The sequence below is a fragment of the Caretta caretta genome, chromosome 1 (assembly GCF_965140235.1).
Source record: "Caretta caretta isolate rCarCar2 chromosome 1, rCarCar1.hap1, whole genome shotgun sequence".
Classification (NCBI taxonomy): domain Eukaryota; kingdom Metazoa; phylum Chordata; order Testudines; family Cheloniidae; genus Caretta; species Caretta caretta.
The window spans coordinates 133,934,686-133,947,473 of NC_134206.1; the positions used below are offsets into that span (position 1 = coordinate 133,934,686).

Below are 12,788 nucleotides of genomic sequence, written 5' to 3' on the forward strand. Positions count from 1 at the left end.
AAGAGTTCTCATCTCCTTCCCAAAAGGTTTTTCAGCTTGGTTTGGATTAGCTTGAGGTTCTTGTGGTTTCTTGTTGCAGATTTCTAACTGCTCATTTGTCATCCTGGTTCTATTTCTTCTCTGTGTGTTCTCAGAATGAAAGAAGATACGATCACCTCAGAGGATAAGTTTATAAATGCCTCACTGAAGAATTGCCAATAATGAATCTCCTCCAAATGTATATTTTAAAAATCCCTGAACAGTAAATTAGTTACTATATTTTGGCTCTCTTTTATGTCACAGCACTGCAACAGCTGTATTCATTTCATCAGGATTCACTGTGGTTTATGGTAAAACAATGAGGAATTAGTTTGTATATACTTTGGAACATGCTCTCCTCTTGGTCTGAAATAGCCCTAATTTTCAGGGCATGCTGTGAAGCCCATTTGTTTTTCCAGACTGAAGGAGGGGGAAGGTTCTCATTGGAGATCTTCATGATCTTCCATATGTTTATTGCTGCTGGTTTATTCTGAATTAGTTGATTCATAATTAAAAGGGAATTACAGAAGAGCTCCTTATTTTTTAGGAATAGTCAAGTAGTGCCTAGAGCAGGGGTAGGTGCTCCTTTTTAACAGGATCAGTGTGTAAATCAAACTAAATATATAAATATCAAATCCACAGTTTGGAAAGTGAAGTTGATATTTTTAGGGAATCACTGTCCAAAAAACCAAGGAGACTATATAACAGTACTAGAACTGTGTTAAATGTTTGCAGTGAAAACCAAAACATGGCCAGTTTGGCAGCTGGTTGCAAGCCCAAAATTCAGGGCAGGTTTGTAAAAGTTTGGCTTAGCTTTATGAGCCTTTTTGGAGATCCTACAGCTAGATTCAGAAAACTGGCTGAGTTTTATTTTACTCTAAAGCACAAACTGAAATTCAGGGATGGGGGACAAACTCAGATAAATCAAAAGTGTTTTCACAAATCCTTGTGAACAAGAGTTTCACAGTCAGGCCAGATCTACACTAGAAGCTTCTCCCAGTATAGCAATGTCAGCAAAGGGGGTGATATTTTTGCAACATAGGCATACCAGCAAAAGCCCTAGTGTTGATGCAGTTATACCAGCATCAAAGTGGTTTTGCTGGTATAGGTTATTTCACTTTGGGAACCGGTATAACATATAGAAGCAAGAGTTCTTTTTTGCTGTTATAAACTGTGTCTACACTAGGAATAGGGTGACCAGATAGCAAGTGGAAAAATCGGAACAGGAGATGGGGGGTAGTAGGGGCCCATATTTAAAAAAAGCCTCAAATATCGGGACTGTCCCTATAAAATCAGGACATCTGGTCACCCTAACTAGGAAGCTTTGCCAGTATAGCTAGACCTGTATAGCATACACTGGCAAACCTTTTCTAGTGTAGTCTTGATTCATATTGCAAACACTTCTCGCTTTGTGGGGATTTGATTCTCATCTCTACTTCTCGTGGTACAGGTCTGTATTAACAACAGGGAAAGCCCTTAATAGCGCTGCACAGGCATACGCTCGTCTGTTTTGTTCCTTATTAAAACACTGTGGATCAAATTCTGAACTCTGTTTCGTCAGTACAAATCCAGAATAACTCCATTACTTCAACGAGATTACTCTGGATTTGCACTGGTGTAAATTAAGGCAGGGTGTGGCCAGATGAACCAATGTAAATACTGTATAATTGAGATTATTTTATTATTGTATTTGTATTATCATAGGACCTAAGAGCCCCAGTCTCCAGTCATGGAGCAGGACCCCATTGTGCTAGGCACTGTACGAACAGAAAGACCATCCCTGCCCCAAAATGTTTACAATCTAAGTATAAAACAAGAGAACAGATGGATTAAGTAATAGATTCAAATTTCTTAGGCCCTGACTGTAGAATCCGTACACTAGAGAATGCTTATTTGACCAAGTAATACCAGGGATTACTCGCATGAACAAGGGTTGGTTTAAGTAAAGGCTCCACAATCTGGCTCTTAATCTCTACTCAGCCAATGCTATTAAACAAAACAAAACTGAATACTGATTTCTAAACAAGCTAGATTCTCAAATTACACAATAAAGAGGAGACCTTTTATCTGTCATACACAGTTAAAATGGCTCCCCAACATTGCTGTATTGCATAGCTGCATGATTAGGTTTCCTAGAACTTTCCTCTCACAGTTTCTTCGTAGAAATATTCATTCTAACAGGGCAGGACTGATACAAACAGCTTCAAAACTCAGATATTTACCTGACCTATTGGACCTCCTCAGGAAGGAAACTAAATCCTCCAAGGAAAACACGTGACAACAGATTAATAGTCCCACTATGTGCACAGTAGTCATTCAACAAGAAAACTTCCGTCTCCGACTTCAGGATGAATTGGAGCTCTTATCAGTCCTAGAATGTCTGTAAAAGTGTGCAAAATAAGCAGTGCCCTTTTTTCCTTTTTCCTTCTTCTTGCTACTGACAGTTTCATTGCTAACTATACACATCGGTAACTAAGAAAATAATCACTCCTTCACATGCATCTGTAATTCTGATAATTTACTTTATAAGCAGATAATTTAGTTTGTAAACACTACTTAGTTTAACACGGGCTTTTTTTTATTTAAGAGGCAATGTCAATGTAGGTAACAACTGGGACTTTGGTCTTGTGCCCATTGACTAAAACAGTGAAGTCTAAAGCCCCATTGTTTTCAATGGGGCAGAATTAACCACAATGGGATCCTAACAACACTGCTCTGATGGGAATTTGTTTGTGTGTTTTTTCTAAAGAGCAGTGGTGATTTATTTGACAAAGTAAATTGCATTGGTTTCAACTGGGAATGTGCAAACTGATGTGGATGAAGCAGGAGCCAATTTCAAACTCTGCTCAAAATTCAAACCAAACTCAAACCTTCTCAAGGTTCAAAAAAGTATAGTTAACTCTTTATTTCATTTCTCTCATTTCCCCCCTCACATAGTTACCCTTAACAATAAGTACAACTTTTTCTATTGTTATTGATCCAAAAGGCAACAGTATGACAAAGACATAGCACTTTTTGATCATTTCTGTGAAATATGTGTAAGATTTTTTTCACAACAAGGGCAGGACTGGAAGGACTGAAGTAAATAAAAATAGTTCTTCTAATATTTCTTACCCAGCCAGAAACAGAAATCTCATGACATCCTGTTTGCATGAGACTTTTAGTCCAGTTTTTAGACGAGAGGTTTGGGAAAGCATCTGAACTTCTGGAGTGCTGCTCCACCATTCCCCCCTGCAAAAAAAGGGGCTAATTCAGTGAGTTGGGTGGCAATTCAAAAAAAAAAGTGGAAAGGCATTATGAGGATGGCTGTTGCCAAAATTGATGGAGCTGTTCTTTCCACTAAGGTCACATAGCCCCATGAGCTACGACAGAAGCATCAGAAGGTCAGTGATGATGCAACACATTGAGTACAGACAGATTTGTTGAGGGGCGTAATAAAACAGTAGGAAAATTCTGCCTTCATTTAAAAGTGCAACAAAAACAACATCAACGTACATGTTAACTAATTTGACCAAGTATCTAGACCAGAATTTTTTATTTATGGGGGCAACTATTGTTCTTTGGGGTGGGGGAAGTGAAGGACCAGTGACAGAATGCAGGCATTATATCCTACTGCAGATAACTTTTTCAAACCTGTAGATTAATAATTATAAACCTTCAATTGTAGCCTTAGAGACATGCGCGGTAGTTAACCCTATTGACTCAAATCTTGTCCCCTCCCCCTTCAGATAAGGAAGGCCCGAAACCCCCCATAGTGGAACTACCACGATTTTGTTGTGACCATGACAGCAGCACCCCCGGCACGAATGGACAGGAGGAGGCAGGAAATAGGAAGGGCAAGGTAAGGGCGTGTCATTCTGTGGCTACATATTCCTCTGCTGTGAGAGTGAAGTGGCTGTGGACAGTGGGTGCCCTTGATGGTAGTGAGGGTTGCAGACCTTCCACCTCTCCTCAGCCTTCATATTCATATATGCACCAACTTCTCCTCCTCTTCTATTTTACAGAATCTATTTGGGTTGGATACCCAGAAAAACCTCTATTTTTACTTAAGTTCATTTTATATTGCATTTTACTTACGGATGCACCAGCAATGTATTCTTTTAACAATTTCTTCCGCTCTGTTAGTCATTGAAAAGGATTTCTCCTAATATATATGGTGAGGCTTTTTTGTGTGGAGAATATCATATTTTAACAAATATTTGAATGGTTTGCCATTTCCCCCCCCCCCCACACACACACACACCCCACACGCACATGTCACAGTTTAACAGATTATGTATACAGACTCACCATTATAGATAGATACGAAAGAGTCAATGTGTTATGAGTTTTATTCTTCCCTTTTATCTTTTTGGTTATGGGGCAAAGCTAGCACAGAGTGTCATTGACTACAGCTTAACAATTCTAGCAAATGACTTCTGAACAAGATACATATGTGGCAAACAGCTGTCTGTCTAATCATTTTTAAAGTTTGACCATATTGTCTGGGCCCCTTTAAACAACAGAGCTCAGTTATACAGCCTCATGTTTCAAGAAAGCAAAGCATGAATCAAAGAGGACACTTTCACATGGATCAGTTTCCATGAAGAGCTTGCCGCAGTGCAAGCACAGACAACTGTTAGCCAGGGCCAGCCCTAGACCAAATGGCGCCCCAGGCGAGGAGCATCTTCAGCACCCCCTCCCATTTGTTAAACTTTTGAATAACTTACATCACCCCAAGCCTGGTGCCCGCCAAGCCCCGTACCCCATTTGGTCACCTGACCCTAAATCTGGTCCTAAGTCACCAATTATACTGTCATTTACCTGAGAACAGGGTTATTTTCAACAAGGGAACACTTCTGTTCTGGTATCTCTTTTCTCATCAGTTTCATGGAAAGATTTCCTCTACTTAGTTAGTCGTCATTTCCCTCAGCCCCAATATTCTGAGCCTGTCATGACAGTGCTAAGGAGAATAGTATTTTAATCCATCCAAAAATGTTGTTTGTTAAAAACAAAACAAGTTAGAGTTTATCTTTAGACACAGAATTAAAACATCAATATATTAAAACTAATTGTAAAATCCTGAGTTTCAGACTTTTGGAATATAGTACATGCAATTATAGGAAGTGATACAAGGAGGGGAGGTGCAGCTTGTGATTTTAGACACAGTCCTGAACAAGGAGCGGTACCATCAACAGCACTATTCCAGGAGTAGTCCCAGGAGCTTCTGAGTCACTATTGCCCCCTTGCTTCCTCTTATACCAGGGGTTCTCAAACTGGGGGTCGGGATCCCTCAGGGGGTCATGAGGTTATTACATGGGGGGGGTTGCGAGCTGTCAACCTCCACCCCAAAGCCCACTTTGCCTCCAGCATTTATAATGGTATTAATGCCAAAATCTATTAAAGTGTTTTTAATTTATAAGGGAGTGGGGGTCACACACAGAGGCTTGCTATGTGAAAAGGGTCACCAGTACAAAAGTTTGAGAACCACTATCTTATATTAAGAGTAAATTACGAACCTTTCTAGCTCAGCTAAACAAATAAGCCATCATCTGCAAATTCTGAAAGTTGTTCAGAGTTGTTATTTTGATGGCAGAAATGAGAGATTTAGGACTGTCAATGGGTGCCATTAAAAACTCAGCATTTACAGCAAGTAGTAGTTGAATTACCATAAATATGGTAATAAATTTCCATTCTAAATACAAAGCATACTGGGATGTAAATGGCTACCAGCATACTTGGGATATAAAATACTTTTTCAGGAATTTAAGTTCTTTTGCATGAGCTTTGTGATTCTGATCTCACTTCAGTTTTTAGAATACTTCAGTATAATACCAGTGACTTTAATGGAAATACTCCTGATTTATCCTGAGTTGAGCTCAGAATTATACTCCTGGGGAAATTCTGTGCCACTGCGCAAGCACAGAATTAATGTCTCCCACAGATTTTACTCTTTCCTCATAGAATAATTGATTCACAGTGGTCAGTGGTCCAGAGCAGGTTTAGGCATTGGTTTAGGCATTGGAAGCAGCTGAGGCATTGGTTTAGGCATTGGAAGCAGCTGAGGGAGACATAAATCATAGCCTGAGGGTGGGGGAGGAGGCTGGACATGCATGCGAGACAGACTGACCCTCTCACTTGCTATTGTGCTATACCCAGAGCTGCTGGGCTCCAGCTGCTAGTCCCGGCTGGGCTGGTGCAAGACGGGACTTCCTCTTCCACTGTATGGATGAGGAAAGTCTGGCTGGGGAGTGGGGTGGTATCCGGATGCATGGGGGTTGGGTAGATATGGGGGGGGAAGCTCCCCATACGGTGACCCCAGCAGCAGAAAGCTCCACATCCACCCCCACTTCCTGTTCCCATAGCTCCCCAGCTTGCAGGGGGAGGAGTCATTCTACAGGGAGCTGCCCCCCTGCCCATCCAAACCCCGGGCATCCAGACTCCACCCCTCACCCCGACTCCCCTGCTGAGCTCCATCCCCTGCATCTGCCCCCCCACACACACCTCAAGACCATCCCCCACTGAGCTCCCCGCACTTGAAACCCTACTCTGCTGAGCCCCACTCCCCCTGCACCTTGACCACCCTGCCAAGCCCCACATACCTGGAACCTCACCTCACTAAGCCCCATCCCCCCAGCTCCCGAATCCCCCTGCCAAGCCCCATCCCTGCACACACACAGCCCCTACCAAGCCCCATCCCACCCAGACCCCCCTGCTGAGCTCTATCCATGTTCACCTGGACCCCCACCCACAGAGTCCCCTTGCTCCTGCACCCAGAACACCCCAACAAGCCCCTGGGCATCCAGGGCCTCCCCGACCCTAGGGCCTCCCACCAAGCTACCCGCACCCAGATTGCCTCACAGAGAACCTTCCCCCCACACCTGGATCCCCCACACTGAGCCCTTCCACACTTGGATCCTGCTGGGCTGAACCTGCCTGCCCACACCTCGACTGGGGGCTCGGGATGGGTGTGCATGTGAGACTATCCCTCTCACTTGTTATTGCGGTGTGCCCCAGCGCAGAGGGGCAGTGGCATGGGCTGTTTCTGAGGGAGGCCTGGCCCTTGCACTGTGTCAGGGTTGGATGCAGCTTCATCACTCCTGTGTCCCAGGAGTGGGGGCTCCGGGTGACCCCCATTTTTGTGCAGCCAGTGGCCTGCACTCCTCACTGCCACACTGAAGCCTCCATTCCCATTGCCTTTCTAATCTATTGTCTGCAACAATTTCAGTTCTAGTCCAGTGTCACAGCTAACTACAAAATTGAACATATCGTTTAATTTGAAACTGTTTAATCTTGTATTTAGCTGTGACACCAGAGTACATTTTCCAGACCTGAAGAAAAGCTCTGTGTAGCTCGAAAGCTTGTCTATCTCACCAACAGAATTGGTCCACTAAAAGATATTATCTCATCTCTCTGATTTTTATAAGTCAGAGAAAGACCACTCACAAAAAGAGTCTATCGTTGCTTATGGAACAAAAACCCTCTCAAACTCAAAAATACTTGAAAAGATAAGTCTCAAAAAGGGAGAAATTTAGCCACAGTCACTCCTATTGTATCCCTTATTCTTATGGTCTTTCAAGAGCCTTCTGATCCACCAAATATTATCAAACTGAATTAAAAGATCATGCTGCTACTCCTGCTTTTCTGTCTGTGGAACTGATGGCTAGAGTAGAAATTTCAAAAGAATGCACTCAAATTACACATCAGATTTTGCCTGCTGAGTCTTTTTGAACTCACCATTTTTCACATTCAAATTTTTTGGATCAAGTGAAAAATTGTGCATGTAATTTTAGAAGTTGGATTGAGGCACCTTTGAAAACATATCCTTTTATAAACAACTGTTGACATATGATAGTGTTAATGCTTGTTGCTTAAGGGGAAAAATGTTACTATTGAACAATATTGACTGCCCCTTGCCCTTTCTCTTCCATTGTTAAAATCCTAGAAAGAACAGGAACTGTTTTAAAGATAAATAGTAAATAACCTTGCAGGTTTTACCAGGAGGCAATGACGGCCATATCTGTGCCAATCTAATTCTAGCTGCAACAAAAATCTCACACCTCAGCAGATGCAGAGAAGAAAGCTTAGGAACTCAATCAAATCATTCTAATGGAAAAGAGGAACAGTAAGTTAAAGTACCAATACAAGGATCTGATTCTGAAAGTACTTTTGTTTAAGGTGCTCTTTGGAAAAAAACAGGTATGAAATGAACTATTGTATAGTGCCAGAACACAAACAGGAAAAAGTCACAAGAAAAGTGATGCTCCTAATGCCCCCTATACAAGTCACAAGAAAAAGGCCATCTCAAACTCTTTTTCAGGCAGCATTGTTAGCACCATACGGCTTATCACCCAAAAGTCAACAGTACATCACTTTTTCCTTCACTTACTATTATTTATTTATAGGATACTCAAAGTATGCTAAGCGCTTTACAGACATGTTTAATGACTATGCTCCAGCCTTGAAGAGTTTATTTGATCTACAAGTTACCATCCATCTTTTATTTTTGGTGATCTAGTAGGGGCAGACAAAGGTCTCCCTCTTAAGGAAACCTGTGTAAAGTAAATTTTAGAATTTGCTTGGTAGCCAAGGATGCCTGAAATGACTCATGCATGGAAGAAGGGAGTAAAGGATAAAACATACATGCACAGCAATATCTGTTACCGTAATTAAATGTTATAGGGTCCTGCTCCTCTCCACCAAAAAATTCTGACTCAGGAGAACAAACAACACAGACTTAAGGTCACACACTAAAACAAAGGATGTAGGACTAAAAAGAGGATTCTCATAATTGTATAAGTATATTAACGTAGTAAATTAGTGTAGTCAATGGTTATTCCATTTTTCACCTAGGTTACACACTCTTTGTAGCACAATAATCCCTAAAACACCATGGTTACACATATTAGTTTTATTTTTATTGTCTGGGTATCAGCACACTTCAAGGCGGCCAGTCTGATAATGTGTTTCGATAATATTCTATACAAGTAAAAGTGACTAAATACCAATATCGACACCAAAAAGAATAATCTATGCAGTAGAATACACTATTTTTAGATCGGGCAATATATAATGTAACAATTTATTAACTTCATGTATGCATATATTGTACTTAATTTATGTATTCTAACAATTTTTATTAAACCTGTTTCATCTAATTTCTAAAGTTCATGTATGGAATGAACAAGAAGCTATTGAATTTCAAGTTTCCCTAGAACACATTTTGCCAGGTTTAATATAATACTTTTAAAATACTAAAGCTGCATAAACTTGAAAGAAAGGTGACAACTGGCTACCACTCAAAATCATTCAATACTAAGCAAGCAGGAGGAAAATATTCAATCTTGTAAAGTTAGTTATAATTTTTTCCACATTCTTCATACTATATATTGTGCTCACTGACAGATTGAAAAATTGATCCTATTGAGAAAGGCTTTGTGTGTTTCTTCTAAGGTGCATATTCTTTCCTAAATGTATTGTCTGTATAACTACCATTAAGCCTAATGTTAATAGACGTTACAAAGATACAAAAGGGAAAATATATTCATAAATGTGAAAATCAGCAACAGAAAAAAAGTGTTTTTAAAAAGGATACATTAATCAATGCTGAGTTAAAAATAGAAATCCATTACATCCATAAACGTGCTAGTAATAGCCACAAGTACATTATATATGGAATGCATATACATAACATACATGTGTATGTAATTCATAGATACACACCCATATGTATCTTTTACATGCACTGTACATTTGTGTGTGTTTTTGCATGTGTATTATACACATACACACAAATTATATATACTCTGTTACACACACACACACACACAGTACACACACACACACAGAATACATGTAGATATTACTAGTATCTTTGTGTGTATAGGTATTGATCTACACATACATACTATTAATAAATGCACATAATGACGTATGGTCTGATCCTTTAAGCACATACTCATGTGTGGTCAGCAGGACTATTTATATGAGTACAGGTTTGCAGTGTCAGACCCTGATGATATTGCAATACATTTGCAACCTGATTAATGATTAGTCCATAAATTAAAAGTAATACAAAAAGGAAGTAAGGGACACAAAGCTGAAAATTTCAGCATATATTGTATTAGTATCTCTACAAAGACATTTAAATATTAAGGGTTTTAACCTCAAGTTTAAAACAATAGGGAAAGATGCATGCATTGTTATACTCTATTTATAGAAGCTTTGGATTTGGCAGAAGGCCTTCTATCATAATATGCTCAAAGTAATTTTGTAAGATGTAACTTTGATTTTCTCAGTGCTTAAATATTTTATAGTTGTTTCCCACTGAAAAATGTTTGAGCACTAAACTTGTTAAGGCAAATGGATTATTTTCCCTGTGTCCTGATTCAGATTAGGAAAAAAGAAATAGATTTTTTTAAATGGATTCCGTCATAAAATCACCACACCAAAATGTGGATTTTGATTGTAGTGTTGTCTATTTTTGTAAATTCTTTCCATGAAAATAAAAAAACAACAACAAAACATAATTTAAAGATCCCTTTTTGTTGGTGTACTTTTGGAAGTAAAAATACTGAAAATGTTAATGAAAAAGGCAACACTCTTGCAGTTACAGAATTCTACTCTGGAATGTGATCTACCCTTCGTAAACATGCCTAACACACTTCAGCATTAATAAGAATTACACAGAAATATTCAGGGCTATAGCAGACCCAACAAAGGATCTCTCCTGATTAGATAGTATGAAAGCCACCCCAAACTGATTTCACATTTCATGGCATTATGGGAGATATAGCTATCTGAACGTTATGGACCAGATCCTCAGCTGGTGTAAATCTAAGCAGCTCCATTAACTTCGATTGAGCAATGTTTATTTACATTGTACTATTTGAGACTCTGATCCAAGATATATATTTTTTTCCTTTTGTCAGGCCCAAATGTAACATGTTTATTAACTCAAAATGAACATTAGCTGACTATATCTATGTCTTACATTTGTCCGCACACAACATTCTTTCTCACTCCAAAACCTTAGCTAATGTTAACTTATGTAGATACAACTATATGAGAATCTAATTTTAATTTGTTTCCCTGAAAAAAATTGGTATAGTTCTAATTGCATTTTTTTTCATTCCATTGCTCCAAGACAAACAGGAAAGGATGAATTTTCATTGAGTAATAGAGATTCTTTGCATTCATAAAGTGGGTTAGATGTGAGCATTTGCTGGAATCCTGTGAACCTCCTGTTAATATTTATAACACACTACACATTGTTTATATAACAGAAGGTTAATTTTAAAGTTCCACCACAAAGTTAACACTACACCATGTCATATAAATTCAATATATTACTGACTTGTCCCCAGTTTTTTTATTATACACATACATGTCCGTGACCTACTTTATTAATTATTATTAATAATAATAAACAGAAGTTTTTTCATGTAATCCTATAACTAAAAATACCAGAGGCCTGCTGCTGTGAGAAAATGAGTGCCTTCAACTCACAGTGCGCTGATAAAAGATGAAAGTACTCAGCACCTCACAGGATTGGATTTACAACTGTCAGGGCAAAGCGATTTAGAGACTTTTAGTTCTCATTTCCAGAGCTTCACAATGACTGTTACATTGACTGTTAAATCCACTCTAGCATGCAAGCCTCAGACAAGTGTACCAGAACTCTTAATTAAAGGGCTTCATTTTTGCCACAAAAAGAGCTAGAGTGTAATGGCATCTTTTGTCCCGTGGTTAATGAAGGATGATATATTGTTTAAATAATTAGCAACACTGCTGGGATAGAATGTAAGTAATTAGCATAGCTTGACACCCAGAGCTACATATCAAAAACCAACTAGTTGCTTTTGTTAGCATCAACACTATGTTGATTTAAAAAAAACTCCACTGAAAGAAAATGTCACTTAAGGTATGGTGTGTTTTGGTTTTTTAAGGAAACTGTTATCATTAGAAATTTATGAATGAGTCCAGCGATTTTACAGAATAATAGATGTTCATTTTTTCAAAAATCTTCGTATCACCAAAAATCTTTTCATTTAAATAACAGTATTTTCACAATCAGTGTTATCCATTTTTTAGCTGACATTTTAGTTTATTAATTTTAACATTGAGCTTATTAGCTTCTACACGTCCATGTGGATGAAAGTCACCATATAAACTCAAGACCAAGATCCTTCCACTCTTAGTAGCAGTAGTGTAGCTAGACTGACTTTGTATCTATCTCAAAGGTCAATATTACCCTTAATGAAGGAGACAACCAGAATTCAAGAGTGGATTTGGAACTCTTGCTTGTCTGACAGACAGCAGAGGCCAGATCTTCAGCTGATGCAAACCCACATCACTCAGTTTATTTCAATGGAATGATGCCGATCTACATGCTATAGATCTCGCTCTAGGATTTTAGCACATAAAATATTCTCAGCCTCTGGGAGAAAAGGGTAGGGAGAGAAAGGCTAGGGCATGGTTTTCAAATAGCCTTGCTGATGGCTAAAGAATGGAACTTTGATCTTGAAAGAAACTACCTGGCCTACTACCCTTCTACCCAGAGTGTAGTGCAGCACATGGAGGGAAGGATTATATGAGGAGAATGGTAGCTCATGATGAAGTGGGTAACAAATGGCCTTCAGACAGGCTTGTTGTTATTTGAAAGAACTATCTGTGGGAAGAGATCAACCACCTGGCAGGATTGCTGGGGCCAAGGAAACACATATTTGGATATCTTGCTACCTTGGACACAAAATGCCAAAACACTGTAATACAATATGTAAAGAGAATTT

At 39.2% G+C, this 12,788-nt stretch overlaps 1 protein-coding gene across 6 annotated transcripts in view; it reads right to left on the minus strand.

Annotated features, from left to right (window-relative positions):
• Positions 1-12,788, minus strand: part of MID1 (midline 1) — a 328,983-nt gene that overhangs the window by 111,184 nt on the left and 205,011 nt on the right. For 4 of the 6 annotated variants that reach the window (XM_048860586.2, XM_048860595.2, XM_048860612.2 and 1 more), the window contains exon 3: positions 3,133-3,249. The exons of the other annotated variants lie outside the window; for them this stretch is intronic. In XM_048860586.2, coding sequence (XP_048716543.1) covers positions 3,133-3,249 — 117 coding nt within the window. The remainder of the gene's footprint in view (positions 1-3,132; positions 3,250-12,788) is intronic. 6 annotated transcript variants of the gene reach the window in all.